Source organism: Oncorhynchus mykiss, chromosome 1, assembly GCF_013265735.2.
Source record: "Oncorhynchus mykiss isolate Arlee chromosome 1, USDA_OmykA_1.1, whole genome shotgun sequence".
Taxonomy (NCBI): Eukaryota; Metazoa; Chordata; class Actinopteri; order Salmoniformes; family Salmonidae; genus Oncorhynchus; species Oncorhynchus mykiss.
This window is the reverse complement of record NC_048565.1, coordinates 83,288,861-83,313,921: the sequence shown is the minus strand read 5'-3', so window position 1 is coordinate 83,313,921 and position 25,061 is coordinate 83,288,861. Positions and strand designations below refer to the sequence as shown.

General features: G+C 45.4%; 1 protein-coding gene across 4 annotated transcripts in view; it reads left to right on the top strand.

Annotated features, from left to right (window-relative positions):
• LOC110530648 (disks large homolog 5) overlaps positions 1 to 25,061 on the top strand; it is a 102,095-nt gene that overhangs the window by 60,702 nt on the left and 16,332 nt on the right. For 2 of the 4 annotated variants that reach the window (XM_036986957.1, XM_036986952.1), the window contains exons 12-31: positions 2,244 to 2,376; positions 2,566 to 2,693; positions 2,804 to 2,979; positions 3,143 to 3,246; positions 4,646 to 4,738; positions 6,511 to 7,557; positions 8,053 to 8,173; positions 8,535 to 8,688; positions 9,185 to 9,321; positions 9,478 to 9,567; positions 10,247 to 10,415; positions 11,025 to 11,102; positions 11,848 to 12,010; positions 18,612 to 18,745; positions 19,161 to 19,325; positions 19,472 to 19,658; positions 20,328 to 20,476; positions 23,547 to 23,717; positions 23,825 to 24,015; positions 24,107 to 24,250. In XM_036986957.1, coding sequence (XP_036842852.1) covers positions 2,244 to 2,376; positions 2,566 to 2,693; positions 2,804 to 2,979; positions 3,143 to 3,246; positions 4,646 to 4,738; positions 6,511 to 7,557; positions 8,053 to 8,173; positions 8,535 to 8,688; positions 9,185 to 9,321; positions 9,478 to 9,567; positions 10,247 to 10,415; positions 11,025 to 11,102; positions 11,848 to 12,010; positions 18,612 to 18,745; positions 19,161 to 19,325; positions 19,472 to 19,658; positions 20,328 to 20,476; positions 23,547 to 23,717; positions 23,825 to 24,015; positions 24,107 to 24,250 — 3,734 coding nt within the window. The remainder of the gene's footprint in view (positions 1 to 2,243; positions 2,377 to 2,565; positions 2,694 to 2,803; positions 2,980 to 3,142; positions 3,247 to 4,645; positions 4,739 to 6,510; positions 7,558 to 8,052; positions 8,174 to 8,534; positions 8,689 to 9,184; positions 9,322 to 9,477; positions 9,568 to 10,246; positions 10,416 to 11,024; positions 11,103 to 11,847; positions 12,011 to 18,611; positions 18,746 to 19,160; positions 19,326 to 19,471; positions 19,659 to 20,327; positions 20,477 to 23,546; positions 23,718 to 23,824; positions 24,016 to 24,106; positions 24,251 to 25,061) is intronic. The other 2 variants (XM_036986964.1, XM_036986961.1) reach the window with 2 other exon arrangements.

Below are 25,061 nucleotides of genomic sequence, written 5' to 3'. Positions count from 1 at the left end.
ACTTGCAGCATCTTTAAATGGTAGGTAGCATAAACGCAACTACAATGAATGTATGGATTTGCGTTATTATACGCATCAAAATCCCCTACGCAAAGTTACACCTCACTTTTCTATTTTCCGATCAGAATTCCTGCAGACGCTAGCCTGCAGACGCTAGCCTGCAGACGCTAGCCCCGTTAGCCTGCAGACGCTAGCCCCGTTAGCCTGCAGACGCTAGCCCCGTCAGCCTGCAGACGCTAGCCCCGTCAGCCTGCAGACGCTAGCCCCGTCAGCCTGCAGACGCTAGCCCCGTCAGCCTGCAGACGCTAGCCCCGTCAGCCTGCAGACGCTAGCCCCGTCAGCCTGCAGACGCTAGCCCCGTCAGCCTGCAGACGCTAGCCCCGTCAGCCTGCAGACGCTAGCCCCGTCAGCCTGCAGACGCTAGCCCCGTCAGCCTGCAGACGCTAGCCCCGTCAGCCTGCAGACGCTAGCCCCGTCAGCCTGCAGACGCTAGCCCCGTCAGCCTGCAGACGCTAGCTAGCTAGCTAGCTAGCCAACCAACCATGGTCAACATGGCTAAGTAGTAGGCCAGAGTACAACACCAACTAGTCTAGCACAGGCAGGGACCTACAGAACACACACAAAAAGAGAGAGCAGAGACTTACCGATTGACAGCTGAGTTGGCTACCAAAGAAGGGCCAAGGAGCGATACCCTTCAGAGGGATTGGGAGGAAGGCTCCAAGTAGATGGAAATTATCACAACAGCACAGTCAGCTAGCTACTTTAGCGCGCTAATACTAAGCAAAGGTTGAAAAACTCTGGTAGCCTACTACACAGAGATCATGTGGGTAATCTGATTGGTTGTTCATATCACACCTCCTCGTGATTGCAGCTCACCACTGCCAACACTCGTTTTGCATGGCTAGTGGCTAATGTTAGCCAGCTCTGGGTGGGATGTCACTTCATGACTTGTGTGCAGAGGCGTCATGCCCATAGGAGGCACAGGGGCACTTGCCCCCTCAGACTTGTCCTGTTTTTTTTTTGTAGTGCTACTAGCCACCTAGCAATTTTCTAAAGTTGGCTTTATCTAGCCCACATATTTTCCCAACTTCATAACTAGCTACCAAGAACCAATTTCAGGCTATCAATCAAGTTAGTTTAGACAAGATAGCTACTCAATCTTAGCTGGCATGCCTGCTGGCAAGGTTGGTAGACTTTAGAAAAATGAGCAATAACTAAATTTGCTGAGTAAGTCTCACTTTCTTTTGAATGTGTTACCTAGATTTTACCAGAGAAGCAAATGTAGTTTGTTTAATAAAGAACCACCAGTCAGGAGGACACAGACCGATCAAGAGGTAGGCTTAGATATTTGGAACACAGACCGATCAAGAGGTAGGCTTAGATATTTGGAACACAGACCGATCAAGAGGTAGGCTTAGATATTTGGAACACAGACCAATCAAGAGGTAGGCTTAGATATTTGGAACACAGACCGATCAAGAGGTAGGCTTAGATATTTGGAACACAGACCGATCAAAAGGTAGGCTTAGATATTTGGAACACAGACCGATCAAGAGGTAGGCTTAGATATTTGGAACACAGACCGATCAAGAGGTAGGCTTAGATATTTGGAACACAGACCGATCAAGAGGTAGGCTTAGATATTTGGAACACAGACCGATCAAAAGGTAGGCTTAGATATTTGGAACACAGACCGATCAAGAGGTAGGCTTAGATATTTGGAACACAGACCGATCAAGAGGTAGGCTTAGATATTTGGAACACATACCGATCAAGAGGTAGGCTTAGATATTTGGAACACAGACCGATCAAGAGGTAGGCTTAGATATTTGGAACACAGACCGATCAAGAGGTAGGCTTAGATATTTGGAACACAGACCGATCAAGAGGTAGGCTTAGATATTTGGAACACAGACCGATCAAGAGGTAGGCTTAGATATTTGGAACACAGACCAATCAAGAGGTAGGCTTAGATATTTGGAACACAGACCGATCAAGAGGTAGGCTTAGATATTTGGAACACAGACCGATCAAGAGGTAGGCTTAGATATTTGGAAAATGTGACATATTTTTTACATAGAAGGTAGCATAATGATTATAGATCTAGATTGGAGGAAAAAGCTTTTTCAGGTGTTTGAAAAATGCTAAATTCTCCAACTTCCAGATGCTTCGAAACAACCCCCAGCCATCCTCACATACTTTGTGATATCACTTCCTGACCTGTGTCTTGTCACTGTGTTCAGAGAGAAGATGGAGAGCCAGCTGGACAAGGAGGCAAGGTTCTGTCAGCTGATGGCACACAGCTCCCATGACTCGGCTATCGACACAGACTCTCTGGAGTGGGAGACTGAGGTGGTGGAGTTTGAGAAGGACAGGGTCAGTTTAGAGACATCAACTACTCTTATCGATTTAATTGAATTATTATTTGCCCATGCGTGGATGTATTGATGTCTCGATTGACTGATTTCATAATTTGATAAATTGATTTCCAAATCCTGGTAAATACATTGTCTCTGAACTGATGTATAGAAAACCAGTGTATTAAACTTAGATGTTTTCCTGCAGGATGACATGGATTTGAAGGCACTTGGGTTTGACATAGCAGAAGGGGTAAATGATCCGTATTTACCAGGAGATTGTGGAATATTTGTAACAAGAGTTGACAGAGGAAGTATTGCAGATGGAAGGTTAAGGTAATTCTCAGATTTTAAAAAAACTTTTCCATCTGTTACTTTTAACATCACTCAACACAACCTGTTCTTTCCTCATCTCCAATAACACGTTTTCACTTCCTGCTTTTCAGAGTGAACGATTGGCTGTTGAAGTTAAATGATGTGAATTTGACCAATAAGGACAGGAAGCAGGTGGTGAACGCGGTGCTTAATGGAGGCGGACTGATCAACATGGTGGTGCGCAGGAGGAAGTCTCTGGGAGGGAGGCTGGTCACCCCCATACACATCAACCTAATCGGACACAAAGGTACCAGCTTTTTTGACAAACTCTATTTAGAGTTAACGTTGGTAATGAGTGTTCTGGCACCTTCCATATTGAACTCTGCCTTATGATGCATCCCTTTTAAAAATATTCCATCTAGTGGATATGGCTTTTATATCTTTGTCCTCTATCCTTCTCTCTAATCCAGACAGCGGTATAGGTCTGGAGAGTGGCGTGTTTGTGACGGCCCTGGTCCAGGGGAGTCCTGCTGCCAGGGAGGGATCTCTGACAGTCGGAGACAGACTTATCGCTGTGAGTCCTTCTCCTACACCTCTTTTCATCCTCCACCTCCTCCCACGTCTACTCCTCCCACGTCTACTCCTCCCACATCTACTCCCCCCACATCTACATCTACTCCTCCTGTTCTACTCCTCTACTCCTCTTCTTCTCTTCCTGTTCTTCTCCTGTTCTTCTCCTCCTGTTCTTCTAATCCATTATCTTCCAACCTCTCCCTCCTTTTCCTTCACCTGATTTCACCCCTGTTCCATGTATGTCTCTAGTGACTTAGTGGCAGACAGAATCATAGCCAGTCATCACTCTACCTAGCAGAATGACCTGCTCTCTAATCATGATCCACCAACTGCAGCAGAAAGCATAATCCTCCAGATCCTGACGGTGAAGCTCTACTGCTTAATAAAGCTACTGGGCTTAATGTCTCTCCACTCACCTCTAATGGCAGACCAGGGCTGTGTCCCAGTAGTGCACCCTATTACTCCCTACATGCAGCACTGTTTTTAACCAGAGCACATTAGGCCAAGGTCAAAAGTAATGCACTATATCGGGCTTAGGGTGCCATTTGGGATACACCCAGTTGATACTCTCACCTTAAATAGTAAAGTCAGGCTAGCTGATATGGGAGATGACTGCTCAGTGTTAGTGATTAGCGACCGTTGGATCAGATGCCTGCAGATGTCAATCATGGTTGTGTATCATCTTATACGATGTCCTTGTAGTTGTTAATGAATGTAGCAGGTTATATTTTGCATATACGGTAGATGTTTAATGATGTTAGTAGGGAAAGGACTTGAACGCGCTGACCCTAGAGCGACATGCAGTCAGTGCACAATCCGCATATACTAATGCTCATTACTCCAATGTCTCAGACTAAGCTGTCAGTCCCACAGATGGAATAAACTGCTTCAAACAGTAGTGTTAAATATTCACTAGTCTGACCTCTTTTTAGATAAGACTCAGGCTTGCATTTATTACCAAATGTCCTCTTTTCCCTCCCTGCGCCCCTCTCCCCTCCACAGTATTTTTTTTATAATTCGCCTCAGTCCTATTCTCATTGAAATGTGGAAATTGCGTTTCTGATAGAAGAGCCGCTGGCCTGCGTTTCTGATAGAAGAGCCGCTGGCCTGCGTTTCTGACAGAAGAGCCGCTGGCCTGCGTTTCTGACAGAAGAGCCGCTGGCCTGCGTTTCTGACAGAAGAGCCGCTGGCCTGCGTTTCTGACAGAAGAGCCGCTGGCCTGCGTTTCTGACAGAAGAGCCGCTGCAGCAGGAAGGAAGGCAGAATGCAGTCTCTAGCACTATTCTTCGGGGGCAGAGAATCTCTTAGGGTTAGGTTTATTCTCAACCTAGGAGAACGTGTGTTTGAGAAAGGTGTAGTTTGAGTAGTGTTTTTCTGAGCGTGTCCTCTGTTTTCCCCAGATCAACGGCATCGCTCTGGACAACAAGTCGGTGACGGAGTGCGAGACTCTGCTTAGGAACTGTAGGGACTCTCTAAGCCTCTCTCTCATGAAGGTGAATATAAACTAGCCCCTTGTACTAAGCTCCTTCAATACGCAGTGGCTTAAAGTTCTCCTCCAGCCAGTGTGGTGCCACATAACGTTCTCATTTAGGATAGGGCTTTGACTTGAAGGTTAATCTAAACTTTACTGCAAACTGGCCTTGCATTTTAGTTATCCTTGAGTCTGCAACAACCTTATTTTATTTGATTTATTTCACCTTTATTTAACCAGGTAGGCTAGTTGAGAACAAGTTCTCATTTACAACTGCGACCTGGCCAAGATAAAGCATAGCAGTGTGAACAGACAGCAACACAGAGTTACACATGGAGTAAACAATAAACAAGTCAATAACACAGAATTTAAAAAAAAAACATTTAAACAAAAGAGTCTATATACATTGTGTGCAAAAGGCATGAGGAGGTAGGCGAATAATTACAATTTAGCAGATTAACACTGGAGTGATAAATGATCAGATGGTCATGTGCAGGTAGAGATACTGGTGTGCAAAAGAGCCGAAAAGTAAATAAATGAAAACCGTATGGGGATGAGGTAGGTAAATTGGGTGGGCTATTTACCGATAGACTAAGTACAGCTGCAGCGATCGGTTAGCTGCCCAGATAGCAGATGTTTGAAGTTGGTGAGGGAGATAAAAGTCTCCAACTTCAGCGATTTTTGCAATTCGTTCCAGTCACAGGCAGCAGAGAACTGGAAGGAAAGGCGGCCAAATGAGGTGTTGGCTTTAGGGATGATCAGTGAGATACACCTGCTGGAGCGTGTGCTACGGGTGGGTGTTGCCATCGTGACCAGTGAACTGAGAAAAGGCGGAGCTTTACCTAGCATGGACTTGTAGATGACCTGGAGCCAGTGGGTCTGGCGACGAATATGTAGCAAGGGCCAGCCGACTAGAGCATACATGTCGCAGTGGTGGGTGGTATAAGGTGCTTTAGTAACAAAGCGGATGGCACTGATAAACTGCATCCAGTTTGCTGAGTAGAGTATTGGAAGCCATTTTGTAGATGACATCGCCGAAGTCGAGGATCGGTAGGATAGTCAGTTTTACTAGGGTAAGTTTGGCGGCGTGAGTGAAGGAGGCTTTGTTGCAAAATAGAAAGCCGATTCTAGATTTGATTTTGGATTGGAGATGTTTGATATGAGTCTGGAAGGAGAGTTTACAGTCTAGCCAGACACCTAGGTACTTATAGATGTCCACATATTCGGAAGGTCGGAACCATCCAGGGTGGTGATGCTAGTCAGGCGTGCAGGTGCAGGCAGCGAACGGTTGAAAAGCATGCATTTGGTTTTACTAGCGTTTAAGAGCAGTTGGAGGCCACGGAAGGAGTGTTGTATGGCATTGAAGCTTGTTTGGAGGTTAGATAGCACAGTGTCCAAGGAAGGGCCAGAAGTATACAGAATGGTGTCGTCTGCGTAGAGGTGGATCAGGGAATCGCCCGCGGCAAGAGCAACATCATTGATATATGCAGAGAAATGCTACAGAGGGTACTAATTTTAGTACTCATTTGAATTTCTCAATAACAAACACTTTAGATACTAATTCACTGCACAGGAGGTTAGTGGCACCTTCATTGGGGAGGACAAACACATTGTTTATTGCCATTCCATTTGCTCCGTTCCAGCCGTAATGAGCTGCCCCTCAGCAGCCTCCACTGCTACGCTGCAGTGGCTAGATATCAGGATAGTGTAATACTTTTTTTCAGGGGAAAAGTAAATGTGTTCACTACTCCTAACACACCTCTTTCTCTGTCCTCTATCCTCTTATGTCCCCAGTTCTTTCCTCACAGTTCGTCGGGCCAGAGCATCTTCGAGAGCCTGCGGGAGTCATCGTCCAACGGCCGTCTCTCCGAGGTACTCTCCAGGAACAGCCTCAAACACAACAGCTCCACGCAGACAGACATCTTCTGCCCCGACACAGGAGGGGGGGGTAGTAACGTCAACATCCCTGGAGAGAGGAGGAAGGGTGGGGCAGGTGAACCTGAGGAGGGGATGGGGGTGTACGGGGACATCAGGAAGCCCTTTTCCATGGTGTCTCTCCACTCAACCAGCCTTCGGCCGTCCTCTGACCTCGGTCTGGGTTCCCCGGGCCGCTACGGCCCCAGCGCCTTCCAGGAGTGCTGCTCTGGGTCCCCCTACGCCAATGCACCCCCACCCCCCATCACCTATGACCCCTCTAAACCTGCCGACTGCATCACCATGGAGACCACCCTGGAGAGGAAGCAAAGTGGTGGCACCTGGCCCAAGGTGATCGTAGGTGGGATGTCCGTCGCCGTGGATACGACCACAGCGATGACTCCGACCCAACTGTCCATCTTCAAGTCGCCCAAACAGAGGAAGTCTATCTTCAACCCGGATGCCTTCAAACCACGGTCTGAGACGGCGCCACAGTCTTCCAAGATGGAGTTCCTGTCGTCCAGTCAGCTGGTGGCCCACTCCCCGCAGCCCTCCAAGAGGGAGTCTCTCTCCTCCTCCTCTACGGCCACACCCACACCTCCGACTCCGCCCACCCGCAACGATTCGTTCAAATTCAAACACAAACAGCAGAGCAGCTCTGCTTCCGACTGCACGCTTACCTCCGACGGGGGCAAAGGGGAGGCTGTTGCCATGGTTATGGGGGAGAGCAGTGGGGAACGAGAGAGGGACAGGAACGGGAACCACTACTTCCTGGATGGGAAGGTCCTGACGCAGAGGAAGTCATGTGACGAGGACATTGGTCGAACCCGGGGTGAGGAGCCTGAGGTAAAGAGGCCCCGCCCTAAATCTGCCCCAGCGCTCAGACGTAGGATGACCCCCCAGTCCATCCCCCTGCCCGCCTTCCAGGTCAGTTTGTTATTAATGTGATGCTATCTATAGTGCTTTTCACAAGGGCCGGTCACAATAGTATACCCTAAAGGCTTCCTCTCCTCCATCTACAGTGACGTTAAAGAACTGAACTGGTGAAGGCACCCTCTTATGTTGCGTGCACCTTCCAAGACTGTGTTTAACATCAACTGTGATCGAGTAGAGGAGAGGATGCCACTTAAGACTATAGAGATGCGTCTTATGTCTCAAAACACAAAGAGAGAAACTGCTTGATACTTCTGCACAGAGTTCCAGGCAATAAGCAGACCATGTCTCACAGTGCTGAGCCAGGGGCTGTGGTCCCATCCCAACACTCTCAAAAGACTCCTTTAGTCTCCTCTTCCTGTTTCTGCTCCTGGTTATTGAACTGTGATTGTCATCCCAACACTCTGAAATGGGTTCTTCTTCTTATTCACCTGCTGTTTCTGTTTATCATCATTAAACTAATTGATTTCTGTATATGTCAATCACAAGAGCTACTCCAATGATGATCACTCTCCAGAGCCCAGAGAGATGCTTCGCTCCTCCCCCAACCGCTTCCACAGACAGAGTGTGGGCTTCGGCTCCACAGTCTACAACGGTACCTTGTCTGCAAGTGAGTCTCTCACACACGCACGCATCAAAAAGAAAAGGGGATACCTAGTCAGTTGTACAATTGAATGCATTCAACTGAAATGCGTCTTCTGCATTTAACCCAACCCCTCTGAATCAGAGAGGTGCGGGGGGCTGCCTTAATCAACATCCATGTCCTCAGAGCCCGGGGAGCAGTTGTTCTTGGGGGTCAACTGCCTTGCTCAAGAGCAGAATGGAAGATTTTTCCACATTGTCCGCTTGGGAATTGGAACCAGCGAATTACTGGCCCAATGCTCTTAACCGTTCCTCCCATCTAACCAGTGTGTTCCTCCCATCTAACCAGTGTGGTAATGTTCTCAAACCAGTGTGTGTTGTGTTGTCAGATTCGGCCCATCGTGGCCTTGCCCCGTGTCCAGCAGTGACTGCTGTGATGAGGAACCCAGTATACACAGTCCGCAGCCACAGAGTCCACACCAACAACTGTCCCTCTGTCTCCTCCCAGATCTGCCAACACCAGCACAACAACCAACACCACAGGTAACCACCACAGACAGAATAACTGCCCCGAAAACCAAGATGCCCAGTCATTCTTAACGGGGGCAAATGTCTAAATTACAGTATCGTGGCTTAAAAATATGATGCCATTGCTGAAGTAGGCAAATAATTAGTAGGAAACAAGTTGGTCAGCATTATAATGTAGTCAAATTTACTTTAGACAGATGGCAAGGTTGCTATTAGTAAGGAAGGTTTGTTAAAAATACCTAGCAATGCTAATGTTAGCTAGGTTAAATGCTCTCCCCTCAATCTTAGCTAGCTAGCTAACGTTGAACAACGTGAAGTCTGTGACGACATTACAGTGATGACCAAAGGTTTTTCTACTAATTAGTTACCTTCTTTTGAAATGTCTTCCTGTTTGAGAATGTATTGAGTTCAGTCGTGCACCAGTCCTCAAGATGCATTTTATAACAATGGCGTGCGTAAATGACGCTAAGTGCAACCCATGAATTATGTAGTTAGAGTGTGTGTGTGTCAGTCCGCAGCACCAGGGTCGTCTGAGCCTGGACCTGAGCCAGAAGCGTCCAGCAGCAGACTACTCATCGTCCTCGTCACGCAGCAGCAGCACCTCCCATGGTACCAACTCGCTACCCTCCAGCGCTCGCCTGGGCCTTGGTCAGTCAGTCAGTCACCCACGCATGCACGCATGCCACACACACAACACTCATATTATACAGTACATGCTTACACACACCCACACACACACACACACACACACATACACACACACACACACACACACACTGATGGACTTTTCCTCTATTCCATCAGGTTGGTCCAGTAACGTCCAGTACCGGACAGAGAGGATAAAGATCCCCTCCACTCCCCGCTACCCACGGTCCATGCTGGGCTCTGACAGAGGTACATGCATGGATAGAGCAATGAACGGATTAATTTATGCATGGATGGATGATTGAACAAACACATGGGTGGGGGGTTGGGAAAATGAATGAATTAACAAATGGCTGGATGGATGAATGAATGTATTAACTTTTAAGATTCCTGTTCCCTGAATATTGGGCATCTCTACCAATATTTTCTGACGCTGGACCCAATGAGCCTTTAGAGCACTGATTTTCCACTCAACTAAAGAACTTATTCCAAGTCAAACAGCTGACTACGCTCATGTATTCTCGGAGGAGAATGTGACAGCCCTGTTAGCAGCTCATTTAAAGGTGCTGTGATTTACGGCTGAAAGAGGGGGGACGAAAAGAGTCATAACACTAAACTCTTGGTTAATCGTATAGATTTTCAGTCCCTCGAAGTTAAAGCTGGGGGTGAACATGTTTGTGTCTGTTATTTCCAACCTGATTACCTCTCTGAGAAATGATACTGGAACTATGGACCAATTCTCTCCCTCTCGTCCTACTACCATGTTTGAACTGTTTTGAGCATTTTAATTGTTTTTACTACGGTTGTAAGAATGACAAACACATTTTCCTTTTGGGATTGATTAAGTACATTCTCATCTCATTTTAAGTTTCTTCCCCTCCTCTTCTCCCCCCTCTCCCTTCGTCTCTCCCCGGCCCCTCGCCTCCAGGCTCCCTGTCCCATTCAGAGTGCAGCAGCCCCAGCCTCATCACTCCACCCCACTCACCTCTCAACCTGGAGACTTCCTCCTTCGCTAGCAGCCAATCACAGAGCTCTATCTCCACCCTGCCCAGATTCTCCGTCAGCCCTGTGCCAATAGGAGAGCGGAGGAAAGACCGGTAGGAAGGAAAAGACGAGACAAGTGGGGGAAAAAATAAGAATGATTTTTGAAAAGGGAAGGAAGGTGTAAAACCATGTCTGTAGTATCTCCTGCCACCAGCAGTTCTATGTGGTGACTCTGTTCCAGTACTAGAACACATGATTCAATTGGTCAAATAATCACCAAGTCCTTTATTAGTTGAATCAGATGTGCATGTACTGGAATAGGCTGAGGGTACTCGAGGAGAGGTTTGGCAATAATACAAATAGGAAGTGTGTGATGCATTGATTATAGATCAGTTATAATGCTGTTGGTAAATGCAGTATGCTGCTGTCATTTCTCTTTGTAGCCTGATCCCAGATCTGTTTGTGCTTTAGCCAACTCCCCTGACTATGCCAGTGGAATGATGATGTTAGAAGGATTTGCTAAAGCACACACAGAAGGAACCAGGCTAGTATTCTTGTTTATTTTTCTGTTTTTCTTATCACAGCAGAACTGTTTGGCCTCTGCATATTTTCTATTTTTCACCACCTTGCTGTCTTTCTTCCTCTGCCCTGTCTGCTTTTCTCTCCTCCATCTCCTCCCTCGTTTCTTCTCTTCTATCTGCCATGTGTGTAAATGTCTCCAGGTCTCTGTACCGTAACAGGTCTTTTCTGAGGATCCCTCTGGCTGCTAGGCCGAGGTTCTCCTCTCTCAGGAGCCTCAGGTTCGTTGGATCCACCTCAGACACAGATGATCTTACTGTTAACATGCTTGAGATAAAGAGAGAGACCCAGGCTTGTCCAGAAACAACCCCTACGCTGAGGCCTAGTAACAAGGAGAGAGCCCATCGAGATCTGGTCTAGACACCTGGGATGTATAAAGCATGTGTTGTGTGGTATTTCTCAACCCGAACAGCAGTTAGGCCTCAATCCCACCTTCCAGTCAAACAGGTCTGTGCATGCTAGGTTTACAAAGATCCAGAAAACCTGCCCAACTATTCCTCTTGATCCAGATTTGATAGATTGATGTGTGCTGTCTCTCAATTGTGTTTGTTTGATTGGACTTGTTTGAAATTACGTGGCCCCTTGTTTCATGTGTAAAGTCATTCTCACTGAAGCTGCATGATACTGAAGGTTTGTGACCTTTTGCAGATGGCATGGCATTCTCTGTGTGTTTGGGTCCAATCCTAGTCGTGATGCTGAGTGTGAAGCTACCTCTGAGTCCACTTCACCACCTTTTGCTTTTCTTCGTCTTTTAGCACACTGTTTGTCCCTTTTATTTCTGACTGTTGGTCCTTCCTGTGAAATATAATATGGCTCTGTGTATGAGCTATGCCTATGTATTGTGAAAATCAACATGTGTGTTTCATAGCACCCTAGTCCCTATGTAGTGCACTACTTTTGTCCAGACCCTTATTGGGGAGTTGACATGTAGCCCTGATGTTTTATCTCATCCCTCCCTCCCATCAGGCCGTACCTGGAGGAACCTCGGAACGTGATCGTTCACAAAGGGGCGGAGCCTCTGGGCATCTCTATCGTCGGTGGCGAGAACGGCGGCATCTTCGTCTCCAAGGTGACGGGAGGCAGCATCGCCCACCAGGCCGGCCTGGAGTACGGTGACCAACTCCTCGAGGTAACTTCCTGTTTCATTTCTTCCTGGCAGGGTTAAGGATCAAATACATTTCAGATCAGGAGGAAATTGTCAATGTGATTCTGTGATGAAGTTTATTCCTATTAATGGAATAAAACATTATAGTCATTTACAGCACCAGTTAAAGTTTGTACACACCTACTAATTCTAGGGTTTTTCTTTATTTTTACTATTTTCTACATTGTCGAATAATTGTGAAGACAACAAAACTATGAAGTAACCCAAAAAGTGTTACACAAATCAAAATATATTTTTGATTTTTCAAAGTAGCCACCCTTTGCCTTGATGACAGCTTTGCACACTCTTGGCATTTTCTCAACCAGCTTCACCAGGAATGCTTTTCCTACAGTCATGAAGGAGTTCCCACATGTGCTGAGCACTTGTTGGCTGTTTTTCCTTCACTCTGCAGTCCAACTCATCCCAAACCATCTCAATTAGGTTGAGGTCGGGTGATTCAGCACTCCATCACTCTCGTTCTTGGTCAAATAGCCCTTATACATCCTGGATGTGTGTTGGGTCATTGTCCTGTTGAAAAACAAATGGGATGGCGTATTGCTGCAAAATGCTGTGGTAGCCATGCTGTTTAAGTGTGCCTTGAATTCTAAATAAATCACAAACAGTGTCACCAGAAAAGCACCATCACACCTCCTTTATCCTTCACGGTGGGAACCACACATGCGGAGATCATCCGTTCACCTACTCTGCTTCTCACAAAGACATGGCAGTTCGAACCAAAAATCTCAAATTTGGACTCATCAGACCAAAGGACAGATTTCCACCGGTCTAATGTCCATTGCTCGTGTTTCTTGGCCCAAGCAAGTCTCTTCTTCGTAGTAGTTTCTTTGCAGCAATTCGACCATGAAGGCCTGATACACGCAGTCTCCTCTGAACAGTTGATGTTGAGATGTCTGTTACTTGAACTCTGAAGCATTTATTTGGTTGTAATTCCTGAGACTGGTAATGCTAATTAACTTTTCCTCTGTAGCAGAGGTAACTCTGGGTCTTCCTTGCCTGTGGCGGTTCTCATGAGAGCCAGTTTCATCATAGAGCTTGATCGTTTTTGTGACTGCACTTCAAAGTAATTGACATTTTCCGGATTGACTGACCATGTCTTCAAGTAATGATGGACTGTCGTTTCTCTTTGCTTATTTGAACTGTTCTTGCCGTAATATGGACTTGGTCTTTTACCAAATAGCCCTATCTTCTGTATACCACCCCTACCTTGTCACAACACAAATGATTGGCTGAAACGCATTAAGAAGGAAAGACATTTCACAAATTAACTTTAAACATGGCACACCTCCTTATTTGAAATGCATTCCAGGTGACTACGTCATGAAGCTGGTTGAGAGAATGCCAAGAGTGTGTAATGCTGTCATCAAAGCGAAGGGTGGCTACTTCGAAGAATATCAAATATATTTAGATTTATCACTTTTTTTTGGTTACTACATGATTCCATTTGTGTTATTTCATAGTTTTGATGTCTTCACTATTATTCTGCAATGTAGAAAATAGTAAAAATAAAGCAAAACCCTTGAATGAGTAGTGGTCCAAACTTATGACTGGTACTGAAGCAGACGCTCTTATCCAGAATGATTTAGTCACACATTAATGCCTGAAACTTTTTGAGGCTATTTGATCCTTTCAGTCTGGAAAAACCCCAGGGCTTGATGGCATACCGGTAGAGGTATATCAAGTATTTTTTGATTGTTTTAACTACTCCTATAAAATGCTAGTCTCAGGTACTCCGCAGGAAGGTCTGATTTCTCTATTATTAAAACAAGAACCAGATGGCAAATATAAAGACCCAGTCTAGCTAAAAAACTGAAGGCCCTTTACACTTCAATGTTGTGATGCAAAAATATCAGCAAAACGCATAGCACTCAGAATTAAAAGGGTTTTTACCAGGTATTGTTCATCCTGATCAGACAGGTTTTATACATGGACGATACATTGGAGATAATATACGACAACTACTAGAAATAATAGAACATCATGAAATATATAAGAAGCAAGGAATAGTATTTATAGCAGATTTTGAAAAAGCATTTAATAAAGTAAGACTGGCTTTTATTTATAAATGCCTGGCTTTTTTCAATTTCGGTGATTCTAATAAAATGGGGGGAAATAATGTATATCAACCCCAGGTGTAAAATAGTAAATAACGGCTACTTCTCAGAGTTTTGAATTGTCAAGAGGAGTTAAACAAGGGTGTCCTCTGTGACCATATCTATTCGTTAAGGCCATCAAAAATGCTAGCTATTAAAATCAGATCTATTAACAACATTAAAGGTTTAGAAATCCAAGGCTTAAAAATAAAGGTGTCCATGTATGCCGACGACTCAAGTTTTATGTTAAGTCCACAAGCTAGATCCCTGCAATGTCTCATTGAATATTTTGATAGGTTTTAGTCCAGAGTGTACAGAAAAGTTCATTATGATAATTGTACAATATTACATATTGGATCCTCAAAAAATACACATTTTACATTAACCTGCAGTTTACCTATAAAATGGGCTGATGGTGAAGTAGACAAACTCGGTATTCATATTACAAATTATATAAATAAGCTCTCCACAATGAATTTTAATATAAAACTTGTAAAAATAGACAAGATCCTGCACCCTGTCGATTTATGGAAAAATTGCCCTGATTAACTCCTTTGCCATATCAGTTTACTCACTTACTTATGGCGCTGGGTACTCCTGATGGCGTAGCAGTGATGACGTGTTTTGTTCGTGTCTCGTGTACTTTTGTATTTTTCATATATATATTTCAATTTTATTTTCAATCTCTTTCCGATTTTTAATTCGATTATACCTTCCGGTAACCTGCCTCGCCCAATTTGATATGGTATCGCTATTATTTTAAAATTTTAGAACACATTCAAGAACCTCCAGAAGCTAACCAGCTAATTAGCTATTTAGTCATTGTTAGCCACTGCTAGCAGCTTTTACCTTCTGCACAGATACCAGCCCTGTTCTTAGCCTGGATAATACTCGCTAGTTTACCAGTATCGGACTGTCTCTCCACAACAACGCCGGATTCCTGACATAATCTCTAAACCACTACTTCTGATCTTCACAGCTAGCTTGCAGCTAGCTAGCTCACCGTGGCACCCAGTACCGAAGCTATCCCTGAGGCCCTAGAGCCCAATACTCCACCGGATCCTTGCTGTAAACTCTGGACCTTGGCACCGGATCACCGCTGCTACCGATTGGCTATAGTGGCTAACGCCAATAGTGGCTAACGCATCTCCCGGCCAGCAAACTAAATTCTACAATACCTCTTTCGCCATCTGGCTTGGATTCTCTGGCGACACGACGCCCCGCCGCACCACCACGACTGGTCTGCCGACAAATACTCCATCCGCTGTGCCTTCAACCGGCCTGCGTCGGAGGGCTACTAACTTTAAACGCCCTGTCGCCTGCTAGCATAGTGGCGGCTTCCCTGTTCCATATATTGCTGCCCCCTGGACACTATGATCACTTGGCTACATAGCTGATGCCTGCTGGACTGTCCATTAATTACGGTACTCCATTCTGTTTATTTATTTTTTATCTGTCGGCCCCAGCCGCGAACTCAGGCTCTGTGTGTAGTTTATCCGACCTGCTCTGCCTAGTCATCGCCATTTTACCTGCTGTTGTTGTGTTAGCTGATTAGCTGTTGTTGTGTCACCTGTTGTTTTAGCTAGCTCTCCCAATCAACACCTGCGATTACTTTATGCCTCGCTGTATGTCTCTCTCAAATGTCATTATGCCTTGTATACTGTTGTTCAGGTTAGGTATCATTGTTTTATTTTACAATGGAGCCCCTAGTTCCACTCTTCATACCTCTGATACCTCCTTTGTCCCACCTCCTATACATGCGGTGACCTCACTCATTACAACCAGCATGTCCAGAGATACAACCTCTCTTATCATCACCCAGTGCCCGGGCTTACCTCCACTGTACCCGCACCCCACCAGATCCCTGTCTGCGCATTATTTTCCGTCAAGATAGAACTGCCAAAGGGGGAGGAGTTGCAGTCTGCTGCAGAGATAGCCTGCCAAGTAATGTCATACTTTCCAGGTCCATACCTAAACAGTTCAAACTACTAATTTTAAAAATGACTCTCTCCAGAAATAAGTCTCTCACTGTTGCCGCCTGCTACCGACCCCCCTCAGCTCCCAGCTGTGCCCTGGACACCATTTGTGAATTGATCGCCCCCCATCTAGCTTCAGAGTTTGTTCTGTTAGGTGACCTAAACTGGGATATGCTTAACACCCCGGCAGTCCTACAATCTAAGCTAGATGCCCTCAATCTCACACAAATCATCAAGGAACCCACCAGGTACAACCCTAAATCTGTAAACAAGGGCACCCTCATAGATGTTATCCTGACCAACTGGCCCTCCAAATACACCTCCGCTGTCTTCAATCAGGATCTCAGCGATCATTGCCTCATTGCCTGTATCCGCTGCGGGTCCGCAGTCAAACGACCACCCCTCATCACTGTCAAACGCTCCCTAAAACACTTCTGCGAGCAGGCCTTTCTAATCGACCTGGCCTGGGTATCCTGGAAGGATATTGACCTCATCCTGTCAGTTGAGGATGCCTGGTCATTCTTTAAAAGTAAATTCCTCACCATCTTAGATAAGCATGCTCCGTTCAAAAAAAAGCAGAACTAAGAACAGATATAGCCCCTGGTTCCCTCCAGACCTGACTGCCCTCGACCAGCACAAAAACCCTAAATGGTTCTCAAGTAGATTACTAAGAAAAGCTCATCCATTGTTTAAAAATGGCCTTCTTGCCTTTGTGCAGATTGCTATGTCTCATTTTCTCTTAATTTATTATTTATTTATTTTTTCAAACAAGCATTGCAGAGCTGGCTACAATTTCAATTTCATCCCCCTGAAAAGATAGAACAAATATTATCGCTGAACTCAAATATGCTGGCTGATAAAATATCTGTATTTATGGGAAAGATGTTTGAAAAGGGTATATTGTAAATTGGAATGGGAGAGTTGTGTCCTTCATGGAGTTATCAAAATTGAATGGGAAGGTCTGCTCAATCCAAGAGTACAACCAATTGATTACAGCATTACCCCAAAAATGGAGGAGGCAGGTGGCAGCGGGAGGAGGTACGGAACTGGTCTGTCTGCCCAATATAAAGGATCATAACTTGTGGAGGAATAAAAATAGCATACATAGGAAAGTATACCAGTTTCATTTGAGGACCAGAATGTTGACAATTATGCCATACAGATTGCAAAGTAGTTGGGAAGAGATTTGATGGTACAGGGTGGTGTATGAGTTGAAATATAAAACAACCCAAAATTCAAGACTTTGTGCTTTTCAGCTAAAATTATTATATAGAATTCTTGCCACCAACAAGATGTTTAATATTTGGGGCGTAAAATCATCAAAGCACTGCAGATTTTGTTCCCAAAATAAATGGGTTAATGATTCTGTATTGCCATAAGGTAGCCTGTTTCTGGTCTCAGGTTCAGGAATGGCTGAAAATGCATAGAATTGATTTAAAATTGACCCTAGAAATAGTACTGTTAGGAGATGGAGAGACCAGGTCAGTCAATTACTAATATACTGATACTCTTAGTAAAAGTATTTGTCTTCAACTCGCAATCTGTGGATTCTATTGAAATTGTACGTTAAACGTCACAGCATAGTTGAAAGATATGTGTTGCGTAGGAACCCAAAGTGTGTGGCCAGCAGAGATAGATGGGATGGGCTGAGGGTTGGTATGTGGAATTGGAGACAAGTTAGAGTGGAGTTGCTATGTGGGAGATGGAATGATGGTCAAAGATAAACCTAAAAAAAAACATTTAAAAAATATAAAAAATCTAAATGAAACATAATAAAACGTATGTTTAAATGACACTGAGTGGCAGTGTTTTTACAACTAATGTCTGCCCGAGGCTGATGCCGTGCAGGTGTTTGTACACATGCTCTCATTCAAATAAACACATACAAGAACACACACATACATGTAATAGTGCCAGACATGCACACAGACATATACAGTTGGCATTGCTGTTATGATTTTAGTTGTCCTTGATGTCCTTTGTTTTATATTTATTATTTTGTTTTATTTGTATATTTTTGCATTGTTGTTTACTGTTTTCTTCTCTCTTTTTTCCTTTTTTCTCTTTAGTTCATTCTCTTGGTTGTTGGTGCATTGGGGGGTTCTGGGGGTGGGGAACGGAATTAATTGTATTTTTTTATTTTTCTTCCTGGGGTGGACTGTGGGAGTGGTCTCGAATGGTTGAGGGACAGCTATTGGGGAACTGTGGGGTGATCTTGGAGGGTTGGGGTTCACGTTTTTTGGCCTGGTGGGAGAACTGTCAACGAGCCCTTGATCAGGGCATTGACCCTGGATGTTTCTGTGTGTCGCTCTGAATGAGATCTGTTGGATGACTGGTATGATGCAGTTGTTGAGCGGCTTCACTGCAAGTTTCGAATATTCAATAATAAAAAATAAAATAATAATTATTAATGCCTGAATATGTCCTGTAGAATTGAGAAGTGCTGTTTATTTTCAGTGAGGATTTTTCAATAACATCTAAACTTTCTCTTCCCTCCAGTATAACGGTATTAACCTGCGTAATGCCACAGAGCAGCAGGCCAGGCTGATCATTGGTCAGCAGTGTGACACCATCACCATTATGGCTCAATACAACCCCCACATGTACCAGCTGGGAAACCCCTCACGTTCCAGGTAAACAATGACATTTCTTCCCAGTGGTCAATTTACATAAATATATGAGTAATCAAAGATAATGTCAGTCTTTCATACTTCAAAAGGCGTGTCAAATTGACCTAGGACATGCCATGACAAATCTCGTAGTCGTATAAAATATACAGGCCTCATTTACCACCTTTTAAATAGATTATACCAATATTTAACCTTTATTTAACTAGGCAAGTCAGTTAAGAAAATAAATCTTATTTCCAATGATGGCCTACACCGGCCAAACCCATCCTGTGGGACTCCCAATCACGGCTGGTTGTGATACAGCCTGGATTCGAACCAGGGTGTCTGTAGTGACACCTCTAGCACTGAGATGCAGTGCCTTAGTATGGGCTCCCGAGTTATGCAGCGGTCTACGGTTTTTCTCTCTCTGCGTGTGTAGTTCTGGTCTGGAGCCGGTGAGCAGCCAGTTCACGCCCCAGGGCAGTGGAGCCACCACCCCAGACAACCACTCTACTATAGACACTCTGAGTGAACAGGACGAAGGAACACTCACCCCCTCCTCCAAACAGACCACCCCTACAACTAGTCCTCACAGCTTCATCAGGTAACACACACCTCTGCCGGGCCCACTTCTGACTGCTCCAGCCTCTCCAACTTCATGTGGATTTGTGTATATTGCAGGGGTTGGGTACCGCAGAAGACACATTTCTGTTTGGTAAGGTATTTGCGTTCTTCCCTTCTCCACTCCAGGGTGTCGTCAGAGGGCAGTTGTAAGGTGTGTGAGCCGCGGGTGGTGACGGTGCTCAGGGCCCAGGGTGCAGAGCTGGGGCTGGGGCTGTGTGGAGGGAACCTCCGGGGGGTCTATGTAAAGAGTCTGGAGGAGGACAGCCCTGCTAGGGGACCAGAGGGCCTGCAGCCTGGGGACCTCATACTGGAGGTAGGTTTCATACACCAGCATGTAGGTGGACACACACACAAGGTCTATCACAACTTTTTTTATGAGCGAACATTTTTCACTGTGCAGCATCTCTACCAAAGCCCATCGCTGTTTTCCTTGCCTGTCTTTGTTCCTTTATCGATTGCCCCTCTCCTCTCTTTCTCTCATTGTACACTGTGGTGTACCTACACGGCCAATCTCTATAAGTAGAGTAACTCGCACTGTCCCATTCCTGTCATGCTCCCAGTCTGTCACTTTAATCTCTGTTCTTCAAGCAGGCCTAGAGCCTTGTCATCAGAACAGAACTCTGTCCATTTTCCTCCTCTCTCATCCTCCTCCTAATCAATAGACAGACATGCAACCAAAAAACCACAGAGGCTGAAGGAGTCTGTGTTTTACTCTGGACCAGCCCAGGGCTTTGAAATGAATGTATTGATTGGTCTAGACACTGCCAAAATCTATCACTCATCTCTCTCACTCTCTATTTCCCTTTCTCTCTCTCTGTATCTCACACTCTTGCTCCTTCTCACCCCCCTCTCCCTCTTCTCTCTCCTTTTTCTCTCTCCTTTCTCCCCCCGTCTCCCTCTGTCATAATTTTTAAAAATGTATTTGTGTAATGATGATGTTTACCCAATAAAGGGGTTTGTAAATTCCAATTCTCTATCTCAGTATGGGTCTGTGAATATGAAGAACAAAACGGTGGAGGAGATGTATGTAGAGATGCTGAAGCCGGCCGAGACAGTCACTCTCAGAGTCCAACAACGACCTGATGACTTCAACATGGTTAAAGACACACCGGGGGATGGCTTCTATATCAGGTACACACACACACACCTGTCTCCAAAATGCCTGTTTCATGATGCACCAGTGAAGCCCATGGAGAGGAACTCTCTTCATCTAAAGCAATTATGTCCCACTTCCAGGAGAATCATCCTCTGTTACACTATAGAGATACTGTCTGTCTGTTTATATGTCTGTATGTGTGTATAAATATACATACATACATACATACATAAACACACACACACACACACACACTACCGTTCAAAAGTTTGGGTCACTTAGAAATATCCTTGTTTTTGAAAGAAAGAAAAGCACATTCCTCAACTGGCAGCTTCATTAAATAGTATCTGCAAAACACCAGTCTCGACGTCAACAGTGAAGAGATGACTCCGGGATGCTGGCCTTCTACGCAGAGTTGCAAAGAATGTCTCTGTCTATGTCTCTGTCTGTATCTGTCTGTCTCTGTCTACGTCTGTATCTGTCTATGTCTCTGTCTACGTCTGTATCTGTCTATGTCTCTGTCTACGTCTGTATCTGTCTATGTCTCTGTCTACGTCTGTATCTGTCTATGTCTCTGTCTATGTCTCTGTCTGTCTGTATCTGTCTATGTCTATGTCTCTGTCTATGTCTGTATCTGTCTACGTCTGTATCTGTCTATGTCTATGTCTCTGTCTATGTCTGTATCTGTCTACGTCTGTATCTGTCTATGTCTCTGTCTACGTCTGTATCTGTCTATGCCTCTGTCTACGTCTGTATCTGTCTATGTCTCTGTCTACGTCTGTATCTGTCTATGTCTCTGTCTATGTCTCTGTCTGTCTGTATCTGTCTATGTCTATGTCTCTGTCTATGTCTGTATCTGTCTACGTCTGTATCTGTCTATGTCTCTGTCTATGTCTCTGTCTACGTCTGTATCTGTCTATGTCTCTGTCTGTATCTGTCTATGTCTCTGTCTGTATCTGTCTATGTCTCTGTCTACGTCTGTATCTGTCTATGTCTCTGTCTACGTCTGTATCTGTCTATGTCTCTGTCTACGTCTGTATCTGTCTATGTCTCTGTCTACGTCTGTATCTGTCTGTCTCTGTCTACGTCTGTATATGTCTCTGTCTACGTCTGTATCTGTCTATGTCTCTGTCTACGTCTGTATCTGTCTATGTCTCTGTCTACGTCTGTGTCTGTCTATGTCTCTGTCTACGTCTGTGTCTGTCTCTGTCTACGTCTACGTCTGTCTGGATATGTCTGTGTCTGTCTGGATATGTCTGTGTCTGTCTGTATCTGCCTGTCTATGTCTCTGTCTATGACTGTATCTGTCTGTTTCTGTCTCTGTCTGTCTATCTGTGTCTATATGTCTGTCTGTATATGTCTATAACCTGTCTGTCTGTCTGTCTAGCCCCACTACACAACCAGCTACCATCTAGCTCCACTACACAACCGGCTACCATCTAGCTCCACTACACAACCGGCTACCATCTAGCTCCAATCGGCTACCATCTAGCCCCACTACACAACCGGCTACCATCTAGCCCCACTACACAACTGGCTACCATCTAGCCCCACTACACAACCGGCTACCATCTAGCTCCAACCGGCTACCATCTAGCCCCACTACACAACCGGCTACCATCTAGCCCCACTACACAACCGGCTACCATCTAGCTCCAACCGGCTACCATCTAGCCCCACTACACAACCGGCTACCATCTAGCCCCACTACACAAAAAGTACATTTCTCCTTTTCCAGGCATTGTGACTTGCCTAGGTAAATAAAATGCAAGCATTTTGAACAAACTGAGCAATCTCAAACACACCCTGTCTGAAACCAAATTCAAGCCTTTACTCGTCTCGTACCCAGAATCCTTTAAGGTTATCATCAGCATGTCAGATCATACAGAGGGCAATAAAACACTAAATGGGTTTGGTTTTTGATTTCCCCAAGATCACACAGTAGGCAAAATGTCTCCTCTTCAGGGGCTTTAACTCTACCCATGGATCTGAGCACAAACTGACCTTTGGCTTTTTGTTAGGTTCAGATGGACATATGGTTCAGGGGTGTAGTTCTCGTTGAGTGTACGTTCTAAGTTTAAGTTGAAACTCAAAATCAACTGCCCATTTTTCCACAAAGGCTTGTCCTTGATTTGGTTAACACCACCTGGTAATTTGTTCCTGTATATACTGCAAATCAGTTTCACAAAACATAGATACTCACAACTCTCCGTGGTCTACAAAATGGTTAAGGTCCCAGTAAAACTTTTTTTTGCGATTCTGTGTTCTGGCAAATGTATCACTGTTCCATGTCACCTTTTTGCCAAACCACACATGGTTCCCAACCCATATCTCCACAGATGGCCAGGTTTGTAGTCAGTTTGTGAAGACCAAGAAAGCAGCGGATTACTCTGTTCTGAATATTGTTACAATTAGTATCTCACTATAGAGGTCCTGTCTGTCTACGAATGGTTTACCTTCAGACAGAAAAACAGAGGAGACTTGCCCTCTCCATTAGCCCCTGGTTAAATTCCCCTGTAGAGAGTTTGCGTGTGTTCTCGTGTGTGCACGAGGCAGACCGGGACAGCTCATAGACTACAGGCTGTGGAGGAGAAGGTGTGTGTCGGTCAGTGCAGGTGTTCATTGTTAGAAGTCTGTAAGAAGCTGACTCTGTGTCCCAAATGGTACTCTATTCCCTATATAGTGCACCATTTTGAACTAGGCCCCATTGCCAAGTAGTGCACTTTATAGGGAATAGAGTGCCATTCGGGATGCAACTTGAGTCTCTGCATGGCAGCAGCTGCCTGCCGAAGTCACACAGACCGGGTCAGGATGTCCGCCCCAACCCTGACACGGCCTTCACGCACAGATACATGCACACACACAACCCCATCCCTGACAGGGCCTTCACACACAGATTGACACACACAGATATGCTGAGAAAAAGAGCTATGGGGCTCCAACCTCAGTGGGCTAGACTTTAAAGGGGAATAGGTACGAATGCTCGCTCACATAGGAACGCACACACACACACAGTCACAGTTAACACACACACACTAACCCTCTCTCCATTCCACCCCTCCTCTCGCTCTCCCCTCGCCGTACTTCCCCCCTCCATCTCTCTAGAGCACTTTATGAGCGGACTGCGGAGGCAGAGCTGGACCTGAGTTTTCAGAAGGATGACATCCTGTATGTGGATGATACTCTACCAATGGGCAGCTTCGGCAGCTGGATGGTCTGGCAGCTGGATGAGAACGCACAGCGGATCCAGAGAGGACAGATCCCCAGCAAATACATGTAAGACTCACACACACACACTACTAAGTTATTAGCTGATACCAGTTAGTCTCTCCTTATCATTTGGGTAACTTCCGTGTGTCATGATGAGTCTTGTGTGTGTGCAGGATGGACCAGGAGTTGTACCGACACAGTATGACAGAGCTGAAGGAAGACAAGGACAGTAAGAGTCTGTCTGCTGCCGCCAGGAGATCCTTCTTCAGGAGGAAGCACAAACACAAACGCAGCGGCTCTAAAGACGGCAAGGAACTGGTGGCCCAGGACGCCATTAGCACAGACTCCATACCATTTCTAGAGGGTGAGGACACGCACACCTTTACATGGACAGAGTATGAGGCTTCGTGTGTAATGCTACCCCACTGACTGGTGTGTGTGTCTCTCCCCCTCAGACTGTGTGAGCCTGGCGTACCAGCGGGTCCAGAAGGTAGTGTGTGTTTCCTCTAGGCCGGTCGTGATCCTCGGCCCTCTCTCAGACCCCGTCAAGGACATGCTGGTTAAAGAGTCCCCCGGGAAGTTCTGCAGATGTGTCCTGGGTGAGTAAAGTACAACAGTACCACAATATAATACTGGTTGAGTAGAGTACAACATATATATATTACCACAATATAATACTAATAATACTGGTTGAGTTGAGATCAGCACTGTAATCAGACCCCTTAACTGTTTCCACATTTTGTTACATTACAACCTTATTCTAAAAAGTATTATTGGGTATGACGCTATAAGCTTGGCACACCTGTATTTGGGAAGTTTCCCCCATTCTTCTTTGTAGATCCTATCAAGCTCTGTCAGGTTGGATGGGGAGCGTTACTGCACAGCTATTTTCAGGTCTCGCCAGAGATGTTCAATCGGGTTCAAGTCCGGGCTCTGTCTGGGCCACTCAACGATATTCAGCGACTTGTCCCGAAGCCACTCCTGCTTTGTCTTGGCTTTGTGCTTCTGGTTGTTGTCCTGTTGGAAGGTGAACCTTTGTCCCAATCTGAGGTCTTGAGCGCTCTGGAGCAGGTTTTCATCAAGGATGTCTCTGTACTTTTCTCCGTTCATCTTTCCCTCGATCCTGACTAGTCTCCCATTCCCTGCCGCTGAAAAACATCCCCACAGCATGATTCTGCCACCACCATGCTTCACCGTAGGGATGGTGCCAGGTTTGCTCCAGACGTAACGTTTGGCATTCAGGCCAAATAGTTCAATCTTGGTTTCATCAGACCAGAGAATCTTGTTTGTCATGGTCTGAGAGTCCTTTAGGTGCCCTTTTGGCAAACTCCAAGTGGGCTGTCATGTGCCTTTTTACTGAGGTGTGGCTTCTGTCTGGCCACTCTACCATAAAGGTGTAATTGGTAGAGT